The sequence below is a fragment of the Schistocerca cancellata genome, chromosome 3, assembly GCF_023864275.1.
Source record: "Schistocerca cancellata isolate TAMUIC-IGC-003103 chromosome 3, iqSchCanc2.1, whole genome shotgun sequence".
Lineage (NCBI taxonomy): Eukaryota > Metazoa > Arthropoda > Insecta > Orthoptera > Acrididae > Schistocerca > Schistocerca cancellata.
Window position 1 is genome coordinate 419,755,612 of NC_064628.1, and position 27,662 is coordinate 419,783,273.

Here is a 27,662-nt window from a genome sequence, read left to right on the forward strand (position 1 = left end):
TATACGTAGGAGGGAGCAATATACTGCTTGACTCTTCGGTGAAGGTATGTTCTCGAAACTTTGACAACAGCCCGTACCGAGCTACTGAGCATCTCTCCTGCAGAGTCTTCCACTGGAGTTTATCTATCATCTCCGTAACGCTTTCGCGATTACTAAATGATCCTGTAACGAAGCGCGCTGCTCTCCGTTGGATCTTCTCTATGTCTTGTATCAACCCTATCTGGTACGGATCCCACACTGCTGAGCAGTATTCAAGCAGTGGGCGAACAAGCGTACTGTAACCTACTTCCTTTGTTTTCGGATTGCATTTCCTTAGGATTCTTCCAATGAATCTCAGTCTGGCATCTGCTTTACCGACGATCAACATTATATGATCATTCCATTTTAAATCACTCCTAATGCGTACTCCCAGATAATTTATGGTATTAACTGCGTCCAGTTGCTGACCTGCTATTTTGTAGCTAAATGATAAAGGATCTATCTTTCTGTGTATTCGCAGCACATTACACTTGTCTACATTGAGATTCAATTGCCATTCCCTGCACCATGCGTCAATTCGCTGCAGATACTCCTGCATTTCAGTACAATTTTCCATTGTTACAACCTCTCGATACACCACAGCATCATCTGCAAAAAGCCTCAGTGAACTTCCGATGTCATCCACCAGGTCATTTATGTATATTGTGAATAGCAACGGTCCTATGACACTCCCCTGCGGCACACCTGAAATCACTCTTACTTCGGAAGACTTCTCTCCATTGAGAATAACATGCTGCGTCCTGTTATCTAGGAACTCTTCAATCCAATCACACAATTGGTCTGATAGTCCATATGCTCTTACTTTGTTCATTAAACGACTGTGGGGAACTGTATCGAACGCCTTGCGGAAGTCAAGAAACACGGCATCTACCTGTGAACCCGTGTCTATGGCCCTGTGAGTCTCGTGGACGAATAGCGCGAGCTGGGTTTCACATGACCGTCTTTTTCGAAACCCATGCTGATTCCTACAGAGTAGATTTCTCGTCTACAGAAAAGTCATTATACTCGAACACAATACGTGTTCCAAAATTCTACAACTGATCGACGTTAGAGATATAGGTCTATAGTTCTGCACATCTGTTCGACGTCCCTTCTTGAAAACTGGGATGACCTGTGCCCTTTTCCAATCCTTTGGGACGCTACGCTCTTCTAGAGACCTACGGTACACCGCTGCAAGAAGGGGGGCAAGTTCCTTCGCGTACTCTGTGTAAAATTGAACTGGTATCCCATCAGGTCCAGAGGCTTTTCCTCTTTTGAGCGATTTTAATTGTTTCTCTATCCCTCTGACGTCTATTTCGATATCTACCATTTTGTCATTTGTGCGACAATCTAGAGAAGGAACTACAGTGCAATCTTCCTCTGTGAAACAACTTTGGAAAAAGACATTTAGTATTTCGGCCTTTAGTCTGTCATCCTCTGTTTCAGTACCATTTTGGTCACAGAGTGTCTGGACATTTTGTTTTGCTCCACCTACCGCTTTGACATAAGACCAAAATTTCTTAGGATTTTCTGCCAAGTCAGTACATAGAACTTTACTTTCGAATTCATTGAACGCCTCTCGCATAGCCCTCCTCACACTACATTTCGCTTCGCGTAATTTTTGTTTGTCTGCAAGGCTTTGGCTATGTTTATGTTTGCTGTGAAGTTCCCTTTGCTTCCGCAGCAGTTTTCTAACTCGGTTGTTGTACCACGGTGGCTCTTTTCCATCTCTTACGATCTTGCTTGGCACATACTCATCTAACGCATAATGTACGACGGTTTTGAACTTTGTCCACTGATCCTCAACACTATCTGTACGCGAGACAAAACTCTTGTGTTGAGCCAACAGGTACTCTGAAATCTGCTTTTTGTCACTTTTTCTAAACAGAAAAATCTTCCTACCCTTTTTAATATTCCTATTTACGGCTGAAATCATCGATGCCGTAACCGCTTTATGATCGCTGATTCCCTGTTCTGCGTTAACTTTTTCAAATAGTTCGGGTCTGTTTGTCACCAGAAGGTCTAATATGTTATCGCCACGAGTCGGTTCTCTGTTTAACTGCTCAAGGTAGTTTTCAGATAAAGCACTTAAAAAAATTTCACTGGATTCTTTGTCCCTGCCACCCGTTATGAACGTTTGTGTCTCCCAGTCTATATCCGGCAAATTAAAATCTCCACCCAGAACTATAACATGGTGGGGAAATCTACTCGAAATATTTTCCAGATTATCCTTCAGGTGCTCAGCCACAACAGCTGCTGAGCCAGGGGGCCTATAGAGACATCCAATTACCATGTCTGAGCCTGCTTTAACCGCGACCTTCACCCAAATCATTTCACATTTCGGATCTCCGTCAATTTCCTTCGATACTATTGCACTTCTTATCGCTATAAACACGCCTCCCCCTTCACTGTTCAGCCTGTCTCTGCGGTATACATTCCAATCTGAGTTTAGGATTTCATTACTGTTTACGTCTGGTTTCAGCCAACTTTCTGTCCCTAGTACTATATGGGCGTTGTGATCGTTTATTAATGAGAGCAGTTCTGGGACCTTTCTATAGACGCTCCTGCAGTTTATTATTAGCACATTAATATTGTTATTCCCTGTTGCATTTGAAAATTAGACGGGGACCAGTCAGAGCTGTAGCGGAGAAGGTAAAATGTTTCACAACTAGAGTCTTTAGCTAGTCATTTGTTTAATTATTTATTTGTATTTTCTGCTGCCAGTCAGTTTTATTTATTGTATGTTTAATCTAACATATTGCAATGCGTTTCAAACATATTATGCCCATTTTCAGGCATTTGTGCATACGGAAATTTGTTACTTGAAAACAGCCTTAATCTAAATTAATACAGAGCTTCCTGTTCACTGTTCGCTCTTGGATTGGCTGTTGGGGCGGAGACTCCAAAAGCGAACAGTAAACAGAAAGTACTACGCTAATTTTAATTTTAAGACAAATCAGTTTTAACTAACAATTTTCTGTACACATGAGCGCCTGAAGACTGGCATAATATGCTGGAAACGCGTTGCAATGTGTTAACTTAAGCATAAAACAAATAAAGGCGTTTGGTGGCAGAAAATACAAATAAATAATATCTTTAGACTGTCACAGTTCCTAAACGTAACCAGTATGGCCACAATCAATAGTCATTTGGTAGCTGTCAACGTATGGCGACGAGCTTTATAATTGGAAGATTCCTTAGGAAACGTAGTCCATCAACAAGAGAAGTAGCTTACAAAGCACTCCTTCTGCCAATACTTGAATATTGCTCGTCAGCCTGGGTTCCGTACCAGATGCGATAGAGGAAATAGAGAAAATCCAGAGAAGAGCAATCGTTTCGTTACATGTTTCTTTAGTAAGGGCGACAGCGTCACGTAGATAGCTAGTCAACACCAGTGGCAGATGCTGCAAGAGAGGCTTGTTGCATCAAGGTGTGGTCTACTGCTCACATTCCGAGAGCGCACGTTCCTGGAAGATTCAACCAATATATTGCTTCTCCCAAGTACATCTCGTGGGTGGGTCATTCCGTGTTCCTTCAAATCGATGCCAGAGGTAATCAATCGTCGTGGCTGGCGAATGATGGTGTCCCAGTCTCCCAGCAATCCTTGATCAGACGACTTCAGCAGGTGAGAGATCAGCAGAACGTTCTGGCCAAGACAATAGTTGAGCACCCTCTGTAACGAGATAGGTCAGGAAATCACGGGCAGCATGCAGTCTTATGTTATCTTGCTGAAAGACTTTCATTTCATTTCATTTATTGATTATTTAAAGACCTGTTATGTTGTATTTTAAAACTGGCGACCATGTTACAGCATAAATTTTTTCCGTATTACAAGGAAATATTGTTTTCGGCGAAGGAATATCAAAGTGATAGTAATGATTTACAAAGACAATTCAGCAAGAGAAACTGCAAATTAGTAAAAGGAAACAGAGAGTATTAAGTACAAATATTAGTAGATTATAAGAGGGTAAAAGAAGGTTAGGAAAGGACATAAGTTGGTTGTCTGGCTGGTTCAAATGGCTCTGAGCGGTATGGGACTTAACATCTGAGGTCATCAGTCCCCTCGAACTTAGAACTACTTAAACCTAACCAACCTAAGGACAGCACACACATCCATGCCCGAGGCAGGATTCGAACCTGCGACCGTAGCAGTCGTGCGGTTCCGGACTGAATCGCCTAGAACCGCTCGGCCACCGCGGCCGGCTTGTTGGTTGTCTGCCACTATCAATGATCGGGAGCGAAAGCCTCGTAATTGCATCGAATCTTTTGCTTTCGATTTGAGGTTACGAGTTTTATGATCTAAATCTACTCAGTACTCCGCCAGCCACTTGACGGTGTGTGACAGAGAGTACTTCTGATACAACCAACCGATCCCCCATCTCCCTTCCACTCACGACTGGCACGAGCGAAGAATCATTGTTGGGAAGCATTTATATTAGCTCTAATTTCTCGAATTTTCCCGCTGTGGTCACTTTGCGAGATGTATGTGGAAGAAAGTAATGTTGTCTGACTCTTCGCGGAAAGTACTCTGTCGAAATTTCAATAGAAAGTCTCTCCGTGATGCCCAATGCCTCTCTTGTAGCATCTACCAACGCAGTTTATTGAATATTTCGGTAACGCTTTCGCGCTGACTGTACATTAATGGTTAGTTTCATAAATTAGTTACACTTCTTAAACGACCCTACAGTAACTGGTCACTGTTTACCGTCTTTTACGTAATACACCTAAAAAAGAATTATTGTACTAGTTATTACTGTCAGTACTTTGTGGAGTTTGTCAGGAAGGCAGATATCGCAATGGGATTACTAAGTTATGCATCTCTGGGCAGTATTTTTTTTTTCTTTCGTAACTTTCTACGTAGCTATGTTTGTATGTATTTCTGTTTCTAATATTGTTCTATGTACTTACGTAATTTTCTAGCTACGGTTGTGTTACGTGTTAGCTTGCCTTTGTGTGCGTCTGCTTTCTCTCCTGATGTTGTAGTACTATGTGATGTTTCATTTTCTCTACCATCACTACAGTCGTTTAATGTTATGGTTATGTGTGATCTGAATATACGGTCACAGGTTCGAATCCTGCCTCGGGCATGGATGTGTGTGATGTCCTTAGGTTAGTTAGGTTTAAGTAGTTCTAAGTTCTAGGGGACTGATGGCCTCAGATGTTAAGTCCCATAGTGCTCAGAACCATTTGAACCATTTCTTTCTGATTTGAATACGGGTCTATACTGCCTGTCTCTTGAGAATTCTTCTTTCAACATTCATGAAATAGCATCCGCTGTTCTTTCTAGGCCTGCCCTTTGGTGTTGATTCTTGAGGGAGTTTATACGTTATCACGTGTCTTCCTTTGCCGGCTGGCCTGTGTGTGCGAGGTGTAGTGTAGTATTACATGTTCGGGGAAGCCAGTTTCCACACATGCGCATTCGTGGCCCGAACGAATGTTCATCCGACGTAAATGTGTTGCGTATGCATCATGTCCGCTTGGGATATGCGCATTTCCTGGCTTGGAGGAGAGTGTTTTGTTCCTAATCTGTCCTTTATGTTCGGGGAGAACCCATAGCCTCTTCTGCCCTTTTCGCAAGTGTCGCTCTCACACTGTCATCTTTTAATCGTAGGCTGCATTGTATTGGAAACACACATGAATGCATATGTAGGGCCTGGGAGGCTATGTCCTTATTTTAAATTGTTCTCTTTTCATATTCTCGTTTTTGGGGTCGAATATATATATTTTTCATATTTATTGATATAGGGAAATGTTTCTAAGTTATACTAAAAGAATCACATGAGCCTGAGTAATATTTTCTTCTTCTTTCGATTGGGCCAGCTAAGGAGCACGATATTCAATTTTTGAGCCTGGAGAGGGACTTGATGTTTGCTCAGTAATGCTGCATTCTCTGGCTATTTTTCTCCTTTCTCTCCTTTGTCAAGAGGGCGCCGGTCTTTTTACGGGGCGATCTGTCCTGAAACCTCTTTTCTTTTAGTGTCTTTCTGAGAAGTTTCTAATGTCACTTTCAGTTATATTCAGTTCCTAGATGTCTTTCTTGACTTCTGTCAGCCACGGTGTCACTGTCTTCCTACTCTTCCAGTAGTTGAGAAGTCGGTTGGTCAGTCTTGTTTGGTCCATCCTTGTGATATGTTCGTAGAAAGCGAGAAGTCTCTTCCTGGCTACATCTGTGATTTTCTCAGTATGATTGTATAGCTTCTGGTTTGATTGTCTTCTGTACTCACCATGTGTTTTGATCGGTCCCAGAATTTTTCTCAGGATCTTCCTCTCCTGAATCTCTAGTTCATCTGTCAGTCCTTTCCTGTTCAGATTCAAGCATTCTGAGGCACATAGTGTTTCAGGGCGGATAACTGTTTGGTAGTGTTTTAGTTTGGAATTGCGAGATCGGGATTTCTTATTATAGTTGTTCTTGGTTAATCGATTTGCTAATTGTAACTTATTAATCTGAGTTGTCAGTGCTGTTCCAACTGATAGATTATGTTCCAGCCATTCTTCTAGATACTAGAATCTGTCAAATTTCTCAATCTGACCTTGTTCCAACTGCAGTTCGCTGGGAGTATCACTGATGTTGGTGAGGTATTTTGTCTGGTCTAGTGACAGTTGAAGTCCTACCTTGGCAGCCTGGAGTTTGAGCATATTGAGCTGCTTTACTGCTACTTCCACTGAGCCTGCTATAAGTGTCAGATCATCTGCGAAAGCTAAACAGTCTACTACGAGTCTCTTCCGTTTGTGTTCCAGGTAAATGCCGCTCTGTATATTTTGTACTTCTATTTCTTTTCGGCATTCACTGATCACCTTGTCCGCACAGTTGAAGACAAGAGGTGAAAGTCTATCTCCCTGTCTAACTCTTGTCTTTATCTCAAAGCTTTCTGAAAGTGTTCCCCTGAACTTTGCTTGTGTTCTAGTGTTACTCAAGATCTTTTGGATAAGGCTGTGGGTTTTCTGGTCCAGGCAAATTTCCTGCAAAATTCTCATAAGAGTATGTCTGTCGATTGAATGGTATGCTTTCTTTAAGTCAACAAAGGTAACTACGTACTGTTTATTCGCTAGTTTAATTTGACTTAATACTGACTTCAAGTTAAGGATCTGTTCAGCACATGAACGTCCTTTTCTAAAGCTACCCTGATAATCTCCAAGTTTGGGTCCAGTTGAGGTATGGCTCTGTCCAATAATGCCTTATATAATGTCTTATAGGTGACTGGTATATCAATGAGATTCCTCTATAATTGTTGATGTCAGTTAAATCACCCTTCTTGTGTAAGGGGTGGATCAGAGCAGATGTCCAGTCATCTGGTAACTTCTCAGATTCCCAAATGTTCCGTAGGATCGCTGGTACTTGTCCATCTCTGATGGTTCTTCTGTTTCTTTAGTGGGGCAACTTCTGTTGCAACTTTTACTAATTTGTCCCTTAGTTGTTCTCAGGTGTTGCATTCATGATCTAGTATTTTGCATTCTCTTTGTAAGCATATTGCAGGTTTTCAGTTTTTCCAAGTCAAACTTGATAAGTTTGGGAGTTTGAGACTTTCTTGTATTCCTAGGTGGAAATAGGAACTTTATTTTTGAGAGGTAGTGGTCTGAATCCAAATTCGCCCCTGTTAACACTCTCACATTCTGGACTTCTCTACAGGACTTTCTTCAAATGGCCACATGATCTATTTGAAACTCTCCTAGGACTTTATTGGGTGAAGTCCATGTCTTTTGTTTTCTTGGTAGATGCTTAAAGGCCGTTGATTTTATTGCTATGTGAAATGCTTTGCAGAGTCCCATTCTCCATTTCTGTTAGTGCGCATCTGAGCTGGGTATTGCCCCACTATATATTTATATTTCCGCTCTTTCCCTAACTAGGCGTTAAAATCACCCAATAATATGACTGTACTCCGCTCTGAGATCTTGCCGATAGTGTCCTCGAGTTCTTCCCAAAATTGGTCTGTGCCTTCAGGGTTTTTCTTGTTATCCTGGTTAATAGGTGCATGTACATTCATAGTGGTGTGGATCTTATTGGGGCATCGAAATATTAATAGTGACACTCGACTATTAGGTGAATGGAAGTCGAGATAACTGAATCAAGTATTTTAATACTGACAATGAATCCAGTTACCAGGTGAGGGACGTTCTTCATCTTTCTAAGTCCCACTTTGCCCTTGAAGATTCGATAACTCTGAGATTCAAAGGCTTGTTCATCTGTATACCTGGTCTCCTGTATCGCTGTGATAAGAATCTTGTGTTGTGTCGGAGTGTCTGCGAGATGCTTCGACTTGCCCATATTGAGCAAGGAGTTAACATTCAGCGTGGCGAAGTAGTTGCATTGTTTATGCCGTATCTTGTTTCTTGAGGTTTCAGGATGCTCCGACTTATCCTTGTAGCATTTTATTATTTTTTAAAAAAACTCTATGAGTTTATTTTTATCATTTACAACCCTTATATACAACATTTGCAAGTAATTATATTAATCAATTATAAGTATCAATTCTATTTGTTATAATAGTTATTAAGATCAGTTCCTTGAATTGCAATATCCTTATTATTCACAATAGTAGGAATTATAAGCTATATTCCGACAAACAATTGTTATGCATTTTTCAGAGTGTATTGCATTTTTGCTTAGTTCTACAACATTTGACAAATAAGAAGTGCAAAGAATGGCACTTTGTTCTTTACAGATGTTGTTTTTTACACTTTGTACATATCACGGCACATTTCCTCTTTGTTGTATGAACAGTATTTGCACCTTTTTCTTTTTCCTGATACAGCTAATTGGTTTAGCGATGATACATCTTTATGCGCATATATATGCGTGGCATCAGCTGTTTTCTTTGGGAGATTAGGGATCTGTATTCGAAGCTTCTTTAGTGGTCTTACCATTTTCTGTACTAAATCTCTTACGAACAAACTCCTTCTATCGGTTTTTCCACTATGGTATATCAAATGTGTGATAGAAAATAAAATTTCGCTGTTCATTGCTGCAACGCCCTGCATATTCATACATAATGCAAATGGCCATCTCCTTATTTGTCTCTTGCAGGTGTACTATCGAATCTTCTGGTCCATTTGATGTACTCCACCCTTCGTGGAGCTATAGAACTTATATCTGGTTTCTTTTTTGCGTTAGTTTGATAGATGACTTTGACGTGACGCGTTATCCTAATGAGAACTACTGATTTATTCTTTTTTAAGATCATAACTCACCATCGCAACTTCACCTCAAAAGGCAAATAACGAGGAATGTATTGCTCTTGAGGCGGACGTTTCATCTCATTGGGGATTACTGTTTTTTTTTTGTTTGATCGTCCCAGCGGTGTGATTACCTCTGAAGCTTCTCCCAGCTGAATACTAGTGAAGAAGTTGTCAACAGTAATATTTCTGGATTATTCTTCAGTACTTTCAGCAAGATCTTTCACCACATTGAATCCAAAATTTTTCTGAATAGGTTGATACGACTTCGTTCCCGTGCACATAATTCCTTCTAAAGCATATGCACATACAGAATCACATAAAAAAAATCTTTATGCTATACTTGGTGGGTGTAGTTGTCATATATTGGATAAAGCCGCATCTTCAGGGAATGGGAGTAAGTGTTCGCTAACTAACATGAATCTCTAGGACTCATTCTGTTTACGCTCTTGTCAAGAAACAGTTCCCATAAATAGCAAACAGCTGCAAGTTTGTTATCTACAGATCGAGCTTCAAATGTGTGCTTCCCATCGAATATTATTTTCCTTATATTCTCGAATCTGTTTATTGAAATTGCGGCCTTAAATGTGGGATTTGCCTTTCCGTTCAAGGACAATTCTCTTACAGGATATCCTAACTCTTCTCAACACCAGCACGCAGAAACATTCCAGGGAGACCTTCTGTATTTGTGCAGTTGATGACTTCATCTAGTATTTTTTTGGAAATGAAATATCCCAGGCATCCTTAGGCTTACACATTTATAGTCCACAAGCCGGACTGGATGATGTCTTTCTGATATTGTGAACAGGCATATCAGAAGTTGCAAGAAGAGCTAAGCTTCGAATGGTTCTTTTACGACTAATGTATGCGTATTTCTTAGTTGTTGATGTAGAACTCTCTGATGAAATAAAACTATTTGAAGTACTGTTATCTTCCAAACCATAGGTGTCAGCAGGTTCAAAGTTTGATTATTCACTACTTCTATCGTAAAAAATGCGTCCATATTCGTATGAATTAGCTTCTTCAAACCAGTGAGTTACAACGCTTTCAAAATTAGCTGCGGTTGCACGTACTGACTCTCTCGTTTCTCTTGATGGAACCATAACAAAATACATGTCACTCGAACAACAGTTGAGGCAAAACAAACAAGTCACAATGGTATCAATACCGGGAATGAGACAACAGAAAACTACACTAACTATGGTGGTGGCAACAGCAGCGCAGAACAACATTACTGTCCAACAATAAAGCATGTGATTGGAATATGCTCAAAGATATACAGTCATCTATAATAAAGAAAGGTGATTTCTATTTTTTTTCTCTTATACTAGTGTTATATTTGCTGCTACTATTACTACTAGTAGTAGTAGTACAGTGGTTAGCACACCGGACTCGCATTCGGGAGGAGGACGGTTCATACCCTCGTCCGGCCATCCTGGTTTAAGTAGTAGTAGTACTGCAGCTACTAATATCACCACTGATTCTACAACAGTTATTGCTGAATTAATAACTACTCCTAAACAAATGTAGAAGTCAATATAGAATAGAGAACAAGTACAGGATGTCCCACATAAAACCACTATGCATCATGCCCGAGACTCAAGTAACAATGGGCTAACTAAAACAGAATAGATAACGGCCACGTTAAAAAGCATGTAACTACCTGTTTATAAGATATGCTGGAAGTGGTGGCCATGGGCATCGAGGCATCGCTGACTGCGTGTGATGATGTTACCAACAACATGAAGAAATCCGTGATGTTGTTATTTTCTCTAGTAACGTATCGTTTAAGATCGTCTATTCTGCGAGGATTGTCAGTATACTCTTTACTTTTTAATGTGACCTTAAATAAAAATCACACGATGTTAAGTCGAGGGACCTTGGCAGTCTACTGCCAAGTGTGTCTTCAGGGAACACGTTGGTGATGTGGGCCACACTTTGGTTGGATGTGTGCCTGGTTGATCCATTTTTTAGAATACTACATACAGTTTGTCTGCATCCGTTAACTGCCCATAAAAAGAGTCAAAAATCTCTAGATATCTGACGCTGTTTAAGGTATAACTGAAAAATATGGGTCCAACAATGTGCATGCCGGACCATGCAACCAAACAGTTACCTTCTCTGAACAGAGGTTCTTCATCCGGAATATGTGGGCTGTCCTGCGACCAATGTCTGCAATTCTGGAAGTTTACATAAGCTTGCAAATGAAACCAGCCTTTATCTACTGATTCTCCAATTTCAGCCCTTGCACCACCCGCAAACGGCATGCGTTTAATTTCATATCTTTTAGCACACGTTGATGCGATGTATGGGATACGCCAACCTGTTGTGATAACCTCCTTACCGACTTGCGGGGAATTCTCGTAATGTCCATGCAAATTCTGTCTACAGTTTCAGGCGTTCTCACCGTCGGTCGCCTATTCCTCTGCACATTCTCAACGGCTCCTATAGCCCTCCACATCTCGTATAGATCTTCAATAGTGCTGGTCGTCGGACCAGGATAACTCGCTTGAAACATTTATTTACATTCCTTGATGGAGCCAGTCATTACGTAACTCTCCAAAATATATCAATTCACTGTTCTAATGCAAACTACCCCAACTCAACGATATGAGCTTCTCACGACAGTTGACACACGAACATACGGCTACACTCAACCTTCCGATAAGATGCAGTGTACCCAACTTTCGAGAGAGTGTTGCCACTTCATAAGCAATTCGAGATGATTAACCAGTTGCTGAGGCGTTCCGGTTTTATGTGAGCCACCCTGTATAACTGTAGCGGAGCATCTGAAGTCCTGCATATGCATTAATGGTGTTTCGGCTAATATTTTGAATTATGTAAAAAAAAAAGCTGAAAATCAGTTAAGCTCAGACATTAAAAGAGGGATAAGAAGGGTAAGCGGAAACATACTGGAAAGGAGTTGGAAGTCAAATAAAGAATACCATAAAAATTTAAAAAGTAAGACCTTCAAGGGCCTCTGAGGCCTGTATTTGCATTATAGTGTTAAGGTGGCGTTTAACAGTGACATTTTCTATTGTGATTGTTCTTTTTTGTTCCTGGAGCCCATCTTAACCCATATGTCAAAACGAAGGCGTGGTGCCGCCCTCCCCCCTCCACGCTCACCTGTGTTCTTGGTTGTTCTGAGTGCACGAGAGTCAGCTTGACCCTTTTCTGCTACCGTTTTCAGGGAAGTCGCAACAATGAACGCAGTGCTAACAATCTGTGGTCCTCAAGATTCATTTCCACTGTCCGTGTGGGCAGTTGCCTTGCTGCCAACAAGCCCATCTCCTGACTCTGAGTATGTGGCATGGCTGTACAATTCTGCACGGCTGGGCGAAAAAACTGGTTGTCCTCTCAGCCACTGATCGCTTGGATATGGTGAGATCATGTATGGCAGGGCTTCCCAACCTTTTCTGCTGGCGGACCCCTTCTTCAGTCGAAAATCCATGGCGGACCCCTAGTCATATGGTTCAAATGACTCTGAGCACTTTGGGACTCAACTGCTGAGGTCATCAGTCCCCTAGAACTTAGAACTGTTTAAACCTAACTAACCTAAGGACATCACACACATCCATGCCCGAGACAGGATTCGAACCTGCGACCGTAGCGGTCGCGCGGTTCCGGACTGTAGCGCCTAGAACCGCTAGGCCAGGACCCATTGTCACTCAAGAGCACAGCAACATTAAATTTCAGGGCGAAACCCATGGGAACTGAAAGCTTCTTAATGCAAGTGCCATGTTACCAAACGCCCGCCCCCGCCCCCCTCCAAAGTATCAATAGTCTTTGGTTTAGAGATGAATGAAAACAACTTGAAATTAACGATCCATTTTGAATTCCCACTGTATCCAGACACTTACTAGTGGATTTACTTCCACACTACAGCCTGATTAAAATTACTTGGTAATTGACATTTCACAAGCTGGAGCTGCCTTCCTCCAAGAGCAATCAACGTCACGTCCAAACTGTTCGCTGTTGACAAGCTGCTGCTTGTGGTCTGTTCACTTCCACTGTTTGGATACTGTTGTGTAAGGAGCATGCATATTTCGTAACAGTCGTGTGTGTGTGTGTGTGTGTGTGTGTGTGTGCGCGCGCGCGCTTTTCGTGAAATCCGAAGAAAAATGTTCAAATGTATGTAAAGTCTATGGGACTACTGAGGTCATCAGTCCTTAGTCTTACACACTATTAACCTAAGTTTAACTTCCGCTAAGAACAACACACACATATACATACACACACACACACACACACACACACACACACACACACACACACACACACACATGCCCGATGAGGACTCGAACCTCTGGCAGGAGCGGCCGCGCAATCCACGGCGACATGGCGCCTTAGACTGTGCGGCCATTCCACGCAGCTGTGAAGAAAAGAGGCAGGCCCATGATTCGGGATACAAACACATCACGAAAGAAGAGAGGCCAAGGAATTACCTTTAAAGGATTATTGTGACATCTGTTGTGCAATGTGTGGGAATACATTCACCCAGTTTACAAGCGTTTCCAAAACCGGATTTCGTAAGCCGATGTCCCAGTTCCGCTTTTGGTTGGTCAGGTAAACACTTCAAAATCGATTCTGGAAATCTGCTTTTATAAAGCCGTTTTCCAGTTCCACACTCGATTTTCGAGCCCATGTAAACAGGTAGAAAAGTCTAGTTACTTTTACATCTTTGTGTATCTACTGAACGTGAGCAGTCAGTCTATAGCCAGCAGCTTGCAGGCGGTGTTGCAACAGTGTACTGTCAGTTGGTAGCTGGCAATTGGCAGGCGGCGTGGCAACAGTTTAGCCACAGCTGACAACTTCAACTACTACTTGGCAGTCAGCCTCAACTGTAAACAAATTAGCAAAACAAACAAACAGACTCTCTTATTTCTATATAAGAAGACAAAGCATTTCACAGAACGTAAGACTTTTTTACTCAAAGGAAACAATTATCCAAAGGAGGTTCCTTTTACAAGGTACAGAGTTACAGTTCAGGTACGTTCACTGAGCATCTACGAAGAAAAATGCTTTCATCTTACTATAGATGAGTTTATAGGAATAATAATGGAGTCCTACCTAATGTGATGGTTGAGGGTGCTTCTGCTGACACAATTTTGAAAAGTTGGGTTCAGTTGTTGACAACTGGAGATGGATGTCTGGTTCCACGTCTAGACAGCTTCAGTACTTAGTTTTGTGGGCAGCATAGATCGAGAATCCAGATTTACACATGCATGTTGTGGCAAACGGAAGAAGTACACGTTTTGCCTTTTCAACAAGGGGGTAGTATTTCTTGTTATCCAAACGGATCCAAAAGTGTGAGTAACCGTCAATGTCAAAACTTGATTTCAAGGTAGGGTCTGTGGCAATTTCTATCAACAACTCATATTCATTTGATGATAGAATGTTCGGCTTTTTGGATACAGTGAATGGGTTGACCACCCATTCGTATTTCTGCAGTTTCTCATCTTCAGATGTTGGGAAATAATGCTCCAACAATGACATCAAGCTTCGGAGATGTTCCAAGATTTGATGAAACAAATTCTTCCCAAGCGCCAATGTTTTGTTTTTCAAAAACTCCTTGAGAAGAGGAAAACAGTCGACTTCCCCCTTCTCGACACTCTCTGCCCAAAAATTGATTTTTCCTCTTGAATGCTCGAACTTTGTCGATTGCAGCGACCTTTGTTTCACTTTGCCCTTGGAGTGAAATATTCATTTCGTTCATTTTGGAGAAAATACCTGACAAGTAGGCAAGTATACACTGCCAATTTTCGTCATTAATAAGGTCTGCTAGTTTGGTGTTATGCTTCAAAAGGAAAGCTAAGACTTCCAATCTTAATTTTTACAACCGAGAGAGTGCATTCCCGTGTGAGAGCTACCTCACTTCTGTGTGGAGAAACAGGGAACGATGAAGGCTTCCCATATCTTCACACAGTATTGTGAAAAGTCTTGACTTCAACGGCCTTCATTTTATGTAGTTAATGATTTGAATGGATTCGTCTAAAACTTTCTTGAACGAAACAGGCATTTGTTTCGTAGCTAAAGCGTATCTGTGGAGAGCACAATGACTACTGCTGCAATTCTTGGCGTTTTCTTTTATTTTCGTTACTGCTCCGACTGTAGGACCCGTCATAGCTTTAGCACCATCTGTGCTCACATCTATGCAGTTAGACCATGAAACCTCGTTAGTCCTTAAAAAATCATCAAATAGACAAAATATTTCAGCACCTTTTGTGTTGGCAGGTATTGGTCTGCACAATAAGAGGTCCTCCTCAAAACATCCAGAATATTCATAACGGACAAAAGCCAATAAAATCGCTAATCCTGCAACATCAGTGGATTCATCTATCTGCAGAGAAAATGAATTGTGTTGGATGCGAGAAACAAGAGTGTCTTTCACATCACTTGACATGTCAACAATGCGTCTCTTGACAGTATTATTTGATAATGGCACCGAAGATACAAGCTTTACTGCCTTTTCATCTAGCATGCAAAAAACAATATCATTAACACACGGCTTTATGAGATTTTCTGCAATGTTATGAGCTTTGCCTGTTTTTGACACTCGGTAACTAACCAAGAAAGAAACTTTTACTGAATTTTCATTAATTGTTTTTGCATGAGTTTTCATGCAATGCTGAGAAACAGCTAGTTCAGCACTCTTCCATTTGAAAAAATCGATGTCTTTAGCCTGGAAATGCGGGTGAGTACCTTCAAAATGACGGCGCAATTTAACTGGAACCATTGAACTGTTCAGAAGGACCCGCGCACAAAGTACACACTGAGCTTTACCCTCCTTTGTGTCCATAAAGCCCATTTCTAAATAGCTTTCGTTGTACTTACGCTTTTTGGTTATTCCTTTTCCACAGGATATTGCAACCAATGGAGTACTTGCAGCGCTTTCACATAATAAATCCGGCTGTGGAGCTTCTTGTGATTGTTCTTCCTTTGGTCGTCCTCTCTCCTCATTCATTTCAGCTGGAAACTTCCCTTGTTGTGAAGGCGATGGAGAAACTGCACCCTTCTTCAATGATCCTGACTTCAGCCACCGATCCATGTTAGAAGTAATAAACTGGTCAAAAATCGACTTATGAAATAGGTAGTGCACTGATGCCTGGGGCGCATACGTGCCAGCGAGCGCTGTGATTGGTCGACAAAGCTCGCTCCGCGCATGCGTAAAAGATTTCAGCGCATCTAGCGCCGTGAGCCGGCGCACATACGACCCCCGTATTGTTGCGAAGCAGTCGATCAGAGAAGCCGCATTTTCCAGCACTGAACTGTGTATGTGTTCTCACTTAGGAACCGCAAAGGCTGCTTGGGAATACGACCTGAAGTAAAAGTACACATGTTTTTCACACGAAAAAAAAGTGATGAATTTGAGTTTCACATTTTTATTCAATAATTTTACTCATAATTTTTGATGAAAGGTGGCCGCGAAACCCCTAGAAAGAGCCGGCGGACGTTGGGAAGCCCTGCTGTGAAGTAATGATACACAATCTCACTAAAAGTGTCAATGATTCTCTAAGCAGTAACAAATGTAGCAGGCAATTAAAGAAACTGAGGACAACATAGAATATTTTTCTGTACAATCTTTTTAATTTGTTAACTCACTGCAACTGTGGAGAAGTGTCTGCTGTTAATCAATAAGGAGCAAAATAAATACAATTTTCTAACACAGTCACTATACTTTCCACAATAAAATTAATTTTGTAGCTAGCAAGATAATACTGAACATACAAAGTGAAAAAATGTCAATGACAGGTGTAAATAATGTATTACACTACTTCAAATATTGTGAGGTGTAAATGTATTACACTAATTGACAAATAACGGAACGTGTAGTTTTTCAATAAATTACCGAGTAAATACTAAATAGATTTCTCTTAAAAAAGTAATTAATTTCCTCTTGTCCCTTGCGATAAGTTTTTAACTTCAATTTCGATCAAGTGTTTGATAAGGAAAGACAGAAGATTCCACTTTAAGTGTTGTATGTTTGACTTGTATAGTTTTTGGGGGTAGGTCGTTTAATATTTGGAGCTGAACACTGCAGTTCCTCAGTGTATAAGTGAAATTTAGTGATGAGACAGAATGTGAAGTAAAATGTTTCACATTAAATATGCTATAGTGAGATATAAAACAAAAAACGTTTATAAACATGTACGTATAAGACATTACTTTTTGCACTCTTATCTAACACGTGTGTGTGTGTTTGTGTTTGTGTGTGTGTGTGTGTGTGTGTGTGTGTGTGTGTGTGTGAGAGAGAGAGAGAGAGAGAGAGAGAGAGAGGAGAAGACTTACTGGAAACGAATAGGGCCTATTGTATGAAAATACTAGGTACATTTTTCTCAATCTTTTGGCGCCCACCCCTTCCATTTGCTACAGTCATTTAACTGTAGATTTTGAAGAATCTGCTAAAGAAAGAAAAGAGGTTTCAATTTAAGGTCGTGCGTGTATGTGTGTTTGATCTGCAGAGTTTTTGGGTATTCTTCATTTAATATTTTGACATGAACTCTTCAAGATCTCTGCGTATGTGATTTAGTGATTAAACAGAAAAATATATTCCGTAGTGTGTGTGTGTGTGTTAGAGAGAGAGAGGGGGGGGGGGGGGGGAGACTGAATTTGAAGTACGATGATTGACTTAAAACAGGCTTTACTAAAGTAGAAAACGTTGTTTACAAATAGTTGCGTGTGACGCTACTTGATAAACAAAATGCAGTAGCGAAGTGTAATTAAAACAATTATTTACGAGTATCATTGTCAGTGTCACACCTTTTCTTTTTATAAAAAGTCGAAACAGCATAGTGTGTTGCTAAACTGTATTAATCAAGATGTTTGAAGTAATTTAAAGACAATAGTATTACTAAGAGTAGAATTCTTTTAGTATCAAGAGTAAACAATCATCAATGATGAGTAATATCATTTTTAATTATGCGAAGCACAAACGGAAAATACGCGAGAGTCGGTGCATGCTGAATTGGGTAACAAGAGGGCTGTGTTCCGGTCATATCACTAACAAAGCTGACTTCATCAAAGCGCCAGTATATTTCGTCAGCCGTGGAGTGAAGGGGATGACGTATGCCTGGCTATAGAAAAGATCTCCGAGTGTTGGCTGCGGAACAAATAAGTAAAATCGCTTCTCCGGGGAAGTGTGACCATGTCGCAGTCTGGAGGAGAACATTTCTCGTCGTCCAGCGCTGGGGGCAAACTACATCTTATTGGGGGTCGGGGATTAGTAGTGGGAAATGTGCAGAGTGCTTCTTAACTGGGCTGTTCTTCGCCATTTTCAAAGGTTTTTGCCTGGCTGTAATACAAAAACCAGACTCTTCCCAAAAATCCGCTTCAAACACATTTCCAATTGAGAGACTTAAGAATCCCTTTCCGCTTGTGTCATTCATGAACACTAAAAAAGGAAAGACATAAACCACAATAATATTCTTGAACCACATGGCCGTGAAGGGCATCCTCGACAAATTCTCCTACAGCACGCCCTCCTCTCTAAGAGAAGGGGATGAAACGCAAAAAAAAAAAAAACCCTGTCCTGAAGCACAGCCAGGGATGGATCGAGAGATAGATTCTGGGGTGGTCAAGTTCCTCAATGTTTATCCCACCCCCCTCCCTCCCCAACACCAAATATAATTTGTTATTACCGCTACAATCAACGTGCCACACATGCTAGGATTTTAATAATAATAGCAATAAAACTGTAAAATGTTTTAGTATATTCGTAATAACTTGTTTACATTACTGGTTAGTACAGTGCTTTTGTTTTTGGAGGGGGATGACTTCTAAGCCCCTCTCCAAACCCCCCCCCCCCCCCCTTCTGCCTTCGATCCACACCTGAGCGCAGCACAGTAGTTAGAACATCGGTGGAGTGTCGAAGTGCCAAGGCAGTAGGAGCCGCGATCACCAACATAGGCCGGCACTATGATCCCTGGTAAATACTCTCCAGACAACAATAGCGAAACGCAACCTGAAGAACAACCTTTCCTTGTGCATATAATGTTGACAGAGTGCTGCCTGCTTTCTTTACGCAGATACGACTTCGAGAAGTGCAACCGGGATAGCTGCAAGCGAATGATGTTCGCTCTGGAGCAGTTGGTGGCCAGTGGGACCATGGTTGGCGAATGCTTCGGGGACGCCGACTTGATAGTAGAGGCCGCTGAGAAGTACCGCTACGTCGACCCTATCGATGGAACTGTAACCAAAGACCAGGTGAGCAGGCATTCAGAATTTCAGTAGTAAGTTGTACTCTCAGGCCGTTAACATGCAAATCGTTCGTTCTTTTCATCTGAATGAGAAAAGCATGTACGTAATGAAATAACGAAATTTCTGAGTAATAAATACGAGGAAGTGTACCAGAAAGGGGCAACTATAAGGGCGTACTCAGAGCTCGTCTCCCTCCTCGCTCTCCCCCTTCGCCTCCGTCACCCCCGAATAAAACCGAACTCGCACGCAGTCGGTCCCGCCATGCAGACGTGCCAATTCAGTATCAGTCTGAAGAAAGCCAGAACATGAAATGGGTACGGACTAGTGGCAAGTGTACCAAGAATCATTTGTCGTGAACTCTCAAAACTAATTCGTCATTCGCGTGAAATTAACTTGAGTCTATCTCTATGAATGCTGTTTATGCTTTGTTTCAGCCGGGTCGGAGATATTTTTCGCTCGGGAAGTGGGTGTTTGTGTTCGTCTTAATCGACGCGCGAGTCGCCAAAGTAACGTCAGATAGAAAAACTTGACCAGGCTTCCAAACGATGCTGTACGTGGTCTTCCGACCAAAAATACTATATAAGATCATTTCGTTTCACTTTTCCGGGACGTCTTGGCGTTTATGGGAGGACCGAGAAACAAAAGTCTTGCAGCCCATTGCATCCATAACAATCAAACGCCTAAATACCTATCAATATATTACGAGAGGCTATGCTAACGTCAGGCTAGACTCAGACAACGCCTTACTACCAATGGAGGACATTTGCCAGACGCACTCCGTCTTCAGGCCACGAGTGGCCTACCGGGACTATCCGACCGCCGTGTCATCCTCAGAGGAGGATGCGGATAGGAGGGGCGTGGTATCAGCACACCGCTCTCCCGGCCGTTATGTTGGTATTCTTGACCGAAACCGCTACTATTTGCTCGAGTAGCTCCTCATTTGGCATCACGAGGCTGAGTGCACCCCGAAAAATGGCTACAGCGCATGGCGGCTGGATGGTCACCCATCCAAGTGCCGGCCACGCCCAACAGCGCTTAACTTCAGTGATCTGATGGAAACCGGTGTATCCACTGCATTTGCCAGACGTAGTGTTCAGAATATAGTTTTCGGAGTACTGTACCGCTAAGGGTATTTGTGTACTCTCAATTTACAGCGTATCTATTAAAACATTTAAAATTTAATTCTTCAACAAGCAATTACTTCTCATTTCACTGTGGAAAATGTGTAATATTCTTTTTTTATATAGCAGGCCTGCTTGGAGGTGGCATTTATCCGGTTTCCCACATCCCAGTAGGCTGTGCACTTAGCAATGCATGGAAACGTGCACTTGATAGAGAAAAAGCACAGATGAAGTCTTCTCACAGTTTACCAGCTTATGTGAGGGATGACACTGCAAGTACCCATAGATAGAGCGCGCAAACTAAATCTATGGAAGCAGTGGGCGCCACCTCTGTACGCACCATTTCCGTGTTGTCGTGACGTAATACAGCCAAGATGCTGTCCTATGGGCATAAAAGTGGGAGCCTCACCAGTTCACGAGAGCTTGTTTTAGCACTTTACGATGTCAGTTGAGGCAGTCATCAAAAACTTGGAATTTTATCAGAATTTGAAGCGACAAGTAAACTGAGACCTTTCAATGCAAGAATGTTACTGCAATGGATCCTTAACCCATTATTAACCCATGTCCCTTTTTGGGTTGCCAATATTTTATTTATTTCTACATAAGCAACGAAACTCCTATCTTCGGTTGTTGAACTAAAGGTTGAACTGACTGCTGCAATGTCTACAAATTGAAAAGAAACAATTTTTCTCTAATTGGTTTATTTTAGGAAATGAATTAATTTGCTAATTTTCTGTTTTCGTACCTGGCTGTACTATATGCCTGATGATAGTTCGTGTACAATAATGAATTGTGATTTAGGAGTCTGAGTGTGTTTGTTATAAAAATATATTTGTTATGAATGTACGTTCAGTATATTTAAGATTTCCTGTAGTAAGTGTAATACTTCCCAATTAAGGGGCAATTGCATGTTACATTATAACTCCTTTGGAGATGTGCATATTTGTACAAATATCATATACAGAAATTATTATTTAAATTACTGAGATCTGCTTTACATTATATGAGTTTTTCTGCAGGGTTTGTTAGTAGAATGAAATATTCCTTTTCACATATTACTATTCCAATTGGATAAAAGCATGCCACGTGAACTTAAAACTGAAGAAGTTTTAGCAGAACTGGAGAGCTATGAAGTGAGTGAAGACGATGCTGATGGCTTAAAATTGGTGATTATTCCACCCGATGTTGATGAAATCACATATGAAGAAGACATTGAACAAAATTCACTGAACAATGACTGTATTGTACAAGATGTAGCCGGCACTATAGAGCTTATAACCACAAGGGATGAAGCTAATGTTGCTGATTTACCGCCAGAAGCTAAGCGAAGAAAAGCGTTAGGACATGGACTGGAAAACGCAAAAGAAAAAACGCAGAACGTAAGTGTAAGTGGTACAAATGTGAACCAACGTACAGAAACATTAGTTAACCTGGTAAGAGCAATGAAAATTATGTTGCAGAATGTCTAGTAAATGAGACAGAGCACAATGTGTTTGAACTAGTGAATAATATTATAGAACAAAGTAAAATCTATGCTTGTCAACAGAACAACATCAATTTGCTTCTAGCCAAAGAAGGGCTATAGTCCTTTATAGGCACACTACTTGGGAATGGGTATCATAAGCTTCCTCGTGACAGCATGTATTGGTAGCAGGCATAGATCTCCTGAGAAAGCAGATATCACATTATAGATCAATGAAGTGATCCTGGCCATTATTCACCCAAGTGATTGATACCTACATAGTAAACACTTGGAGCGTGCATCGAATTGCTAACCTAAATGAGAAGCGCTCACTTTTGGATGTCCAAAGGAGAATAATAACGCACCTTTCAAAGAAAACTAGATCAACACTGAAATGCAGAGGACCACTAGTTAGCAAAGTGATGGGAGGACGGATGAGTGAAGGTGTATGACTAGCTCCACGAAACCACTTTATTGTGTCAAGTAAAACACAGTTGACTGCAAAAGGGGGGGGGGGTAGAAACGAGAAAAATGTGTGACAGGTGCAATACTGGTACACATGACAATTGTTTTGTTTCATTTCATACTGAATGGACACTCAATAATTCATGTCGAACTTTGACTCAATAAATAAATATTCGTGAACACACACCTGCTTCGCATTTTCAAACCTACTTGTCCTATAACTGATCCTCATCATGCGCCACTGTGAAAGTTGTAAGATTTTACAGAACTTGTGGACTTGGGTAAATTCCATTTCAGAGAAAATTAGTATTCTGGTATTACAAACAATGTTTTTATTTTGTTCACCACGTTTCTTATAGTTTTCTGCATTGACATTAATACTGTGCGTTTTGACAGCTAATTTGGCCAATGTTCTAAAAATGGGACGGTCTTTAGTTATTGTACTAATGTACTGAACTTATTTAAAACAGCTTTTTCTTTCATTTATCAATCAGGGTATCACATTAATGTCGAAAAAATGCTTAGCAAGTAAAAGAATAAGGTTCTGGTAAGTGGGGGAAAGAAGGGTAAAGTGCGCAGGTTGAGAAAAGTGGCCACTGTTTATTTGGCGACGTTAACAGTGTTGCTTCCTATCAAGAAGTGGCCATATTAGCTGTAATCGACACCATTAGTGTTGTCAGTGACGCTGAAAAAAGAAGCTTTCTCCTTCACCTTTCTGTGAAAACATTTAGGTTTTTCGATCGTTTCATGTTAGTTGTTTTTATGTAGATCAATAGGTTTTTGCGATATCACGGGTTACGCAATGCCTTTTGATTTATAAATATAAGTCACTGTCGTTTCCCTCGGTTGTATTGTTGTCGCGTGTGAGCCACTGATACTGACATGGCGTTCGGTCGGGAAAACAGGCCACGCTACACGTCGGGAAAAGTGGCCAAGGTGGCAACGTTTCCCGACAAATGGCCACTATTCTCAACAATTCATTTTCAGTCTGTTTGTCCCAATGAGAATTAGCTAATTCCATATTTTATGCATAGTATAACAGTTGAAATTAAAACATTAGAAATCGTTTTATATGCAAAACTAATATCCGTTATGCTGCTCTTCTGCAAGGGTTTGCAAGAGTTTCAAAATGCCAAGAAAATACATCCAGAAAACAGAGCAACAGACGTGGGACCCTGTTACGAGGCAAAAGGTAACTGAAGCAATAGAGAATGATAACATGTCTCTTTCAGCAGCAGCAAAACAATTCCATATTCCAGGAAATATACGCTAAAACGAAGAGTTCTAGAGAAATATAGAGGTGTCGTTGGCAGTAAAAAGATTATGGGCAACTTAAGGGCAGTGTTTGTTGAAGAACAAGAGCTATAAATCCTTAATTACGTTTAGATGAGTAATTTTATGCAGTTACGTTGAATGACCTGCGGTGATCAGCATTCCCGTTGGCAGAGCACAACCAAATACCACATCGTTTCAACAAAGAGTCTGAAATGGCAGGGAAAGACTGGCTGGAGATAAGATTTCGGAACTGTAAACGCTGGTCTCATGAAATGTGCGCTGGATATGGTGAAGACGATGACAGCTTCACAAGCTAATTTTGTACATGTCTTAATATTGTTTCTGAGTGGATAAATTGTGAATGAATTAGACTGAAATGGTATCCCATAATTAATCCTTTATTTCTCTATTTATATCATTAGGAATTGTTGACCTTTTGTGCCAACAATGAATTGCAACACAATCCTTTCTCATTTGTATTATTGTTCTTCTAATAATAATCATAGGTGAAATAAAAACTATAAGCCTTTCCATTTCTGAAAACTGAACAATCTTTTTGGGAATGGTGGGAAACGTCTCGCCACTTTATTCCATTAGTTACGGAAAAGTGGCCTCTATGTAAGCATTTAGAAAAACATTTATATATCCCATAAAATAACTCTTACATTAGCTATAAATATTTGGTGTGATACTTTAAAGTATGTAGATTCGAGGTGAATACACCACTAGCTTCAGTTAATAGCCATTGTTTCATGAAAATTCAATTTCACTTTGAGTGGCTACTTTACCGCACCTTCCCCTAAAGGGCGATTTTAGATGCAGTCTATTTAGAGTCAGTGGGGCGATTGCTTGGCAGTGTACAATTTTCTTTCTATCTGTCTTTCTTTGTGCAAGTCATTGGATTTGGAGTTAACGGTATAAACACTTGCTGTCTACCGTTTCGACCCAGTAAAGTCATCGTTAGAGCATTGCCTTCGTGTAAGCATATTGTATTTTATGGACTATAAAACCCTATGGACTGTAAGACGCTCCTTAATGTTTAGGTATCTTTTTTAAATAACATTTTTACCATTTTTATTATTAGACTGCAAAGTTAGACTAAAAAAATTCTTATCTTATAAAACATAACTGACCTTTAAAATCCCTGAAAAGCATCATCTGAAGTTTCTTCGCCTTCTTCTGCTTCTTCTTACTCTTCCTCTTCATCTTCATCGTTGTCCTCTTCATATATGGTCTCCACTGTCATCGAGAGCGTTATTTATGCCGCACTGCTTAAAAGATGTAACAATAATGTCTTCTCTCACTCTAGACCACGACTGTTTTATCCACTGACACACATGTCTGATTGTAGGTTTTTTTTAAGCTCCCTTCAGGGTGAATTCGTGATTCATTTCATACTCCATCGATTTGTTTCATTCCCCTCTCATATAAATTTAAAATGGTTTATTTGTCAAGGTTGCAGTTGCGAAGTAAGTCCTCCAGAATAACAGCAAGCTCTGTATTTCCCTGTCACAATTTCTCTTTCACAGAATTTTTCGAATGGCTACTAAACTGATCTAGCACAAGAAGAGAACTCTTCTTCAATGAAGCACCTTTCCTTCTCTCCCACACTCTGTTAATCCATGATTTCATACCAGCCTCGTCCGTACAAGCCTTGTCATGTACATGAACGACAACACCTGGCGGTATTTCAGAAGGTTTTGGCATAATTTTGCGCTTGAAAATGATCGTTGGATTAAGTTTAGTACAGTTAGCGCAACATGAAAGGACAACAGTGTAGTGAATTTTTTCATGTCCAGTTTTTATAGTTACAGTTCTAGCATCTCTCATGGCTACAGTTCTGTTATACGGTATATCTGATGTCAGAAATTTTGTCCTAACTCGCTATTTGGCGTAGTAACACGCTGGTTTTCGTTCGATGTTGAATAATAATGCGCTGGAAAGATAATGTTTTCTCTTCATGATCTTTCGTATTTTCTAATATATTTTGGTCTGGTTCGCATGTTAAGTCCATGACGCATCACGAACCTGTAGAACCTACCAACTCCATTCTTGAAGTCTGCGGTCTGAGGCGTCTTGCCACGGTTCGCGCGGAATCCCCGTCGGAGGTTCGAGTCCTCCCTCGGTCATGGGTGTGTGTGTTGTCCTTAGCGTAAGTTATATTAAGTAGTAGGTACAGATGACCTCAGCAGTTTGGTCCCATAGGAACTTGCCACAAATTCCCAAATATTTGCTAAGTTCCACTGTAGCGCTAGATTAAGAGGGCGTAATTGAATCATTTTTGTACTAATTACAGTGCTATTTTGACGGTGTTCTCGAATCCATTTCGATACGTCATCTCCTAGTATCCATCATTTTGATTTGCAGCTCCTTGTATTGGCCGTGTTCCCAGTGAAAATTGTTGGGTACTGAGAAAAACGGTGTTTTGCATAACTGGCGGACCTCACATGTCATCTCCTAGTTTTGGCCATTTTGTACTCAGTTCTCTATTTGCACATTTAGTCTCCCTCTTTTTTTCAGTTTTGCTTTACTAGCCCGCCAGTTGCGAATGTTTTCTTTCTGTTGACGGAGGGACGAAACGCCGCTCAGCTGCTCTGTTTCCATGTTCTTCTGCATATGTGATTACTTCCAATTTATGGCCCACATCGTGTAACACCTTTTTTCCATTACGAAACTATTAATAGAAATTTTGTTCTGTTACCGATAATACAAATCACTTTCAGTTCAAGTTCACTTGCGGTGTAGACTGCAATGACGCATCATAGGCTAGACAGTGTTTCGGGTTTGTGTTGGCGGAGCGGCAGGGAGACAGTGTGAGAAAGCTTGAGAATCCTCGCAACTGAAGTTCGTCGCACCGGTGAACTGCTGCTACCAGTTGAATCCATTATTGCCAGATATAAATGGGTTTCCCGTTGCATAGAATATATGGTGTTTTTAAGACTGACGGAAATTTTGAATCAAACATGAGAATTTTTATATTAATTTCGAGTATAAGACGCACCTATATTTTGGAGGCAATTTTTGGAAGAATGGCTCTGAGCACTATGCGACTTAACTGCTGAGGTCATCAGTCACCTAGAACTTAGAACTAATTAAACCTAACTAAGCTAAGGACATCACACACATCCATGCCCAAGGTAGAATTCGAACCTGCGACCGTAGCGGTCACGCGGTTCCAGACTGGAGCGCCTAGAACCGCTCGGCCACAACGGCCGGCATTTTTGGAAGAAAAAAAAAGTCTTGTAGTTCGCAAAATACGGATGTGACAGCGATGCGCCTACTGCGGGCAGGAAGCTGGCGAGTAGCGAGGGAGGCGCCTTGTTGCAGGGCATCTGGGTGCGCTTCGAGGGCGACAGCCGGCTGGTGTTCCGACTGGGCGGCACCGACAGCTCGGGCAGCACGGTGCGCATCTACTGCGAGCGCTACGAGCCCGACCCCGAGCGCACCGACCTGGACCCGGCGGAGGTGGTGCAGCCGCTCTACAGGGCCGCCCTCGACGTACTCCGCCTGGAGGAGTTCACCGGCAGGACCAAGCCCGACGTCGTCACCTAACTCTCTCTACTTCTCTTTCCTCTGTCCGGCAAAGACATTTGTTTTTCCATTAAAAAAATCTTTCTCTTAAATCTGCGGCAGTAATTTGCTTCTGAGCCCGGAGTCGCGTACCACCCGTCATTGTGGTAAACCAGAAATCTACATCGTTTATCTGTTATCGACTAATACACTGAAAAGTCAAAGAAACTGGTACACCTGCCTAATATCGTGTAGGGTCCCCGAGAGCACGCAGAAGTGCCGCAACACGACGTGGCACGGACTCGGCTAACGTCTGAAGCAGTGCTCGAGGGAACTAACACCAAGAACCCGGCAGGGCTGTCCATAAATCCGTAAGAGTACGAGGGGGTGGAGATCTCTTCTGAACAGCACATTGCAAGGCATCCCTGATATGCTCAATAATG

At 41.3% G+C, this 27,662-nt stretch overlaps 1 protein-coding gene across 1 annotated transcript in view; it reads left to right on the plus strand.

Moving 5' to 3' along the window:
• LOC126176349 (phosphoglucomutase-like) overlaps nucleotides 1-27,261 on the plus strand; it is a 166,079-nt gene extending 138,818 nt beyond the window's left edge. The window contains exons 6-7 of the mRNA XM_049923502.1: nucleotides 19,215-19,392; nucleotides 27,037-27,261. Coding sequence (XP_049779459.1) covers nucleotides 19,215-19,392; nucleotides 27,037-27,261 — 403 coding nt within the window. The remainder of the gene's footprint in view (nucleotides 1-19,214; nucleotides 19,393-27,036) is intronic.
• The last annotated feature ends 401 nt before the right edge of the window (nucleotides 27,262-27,662 follow it).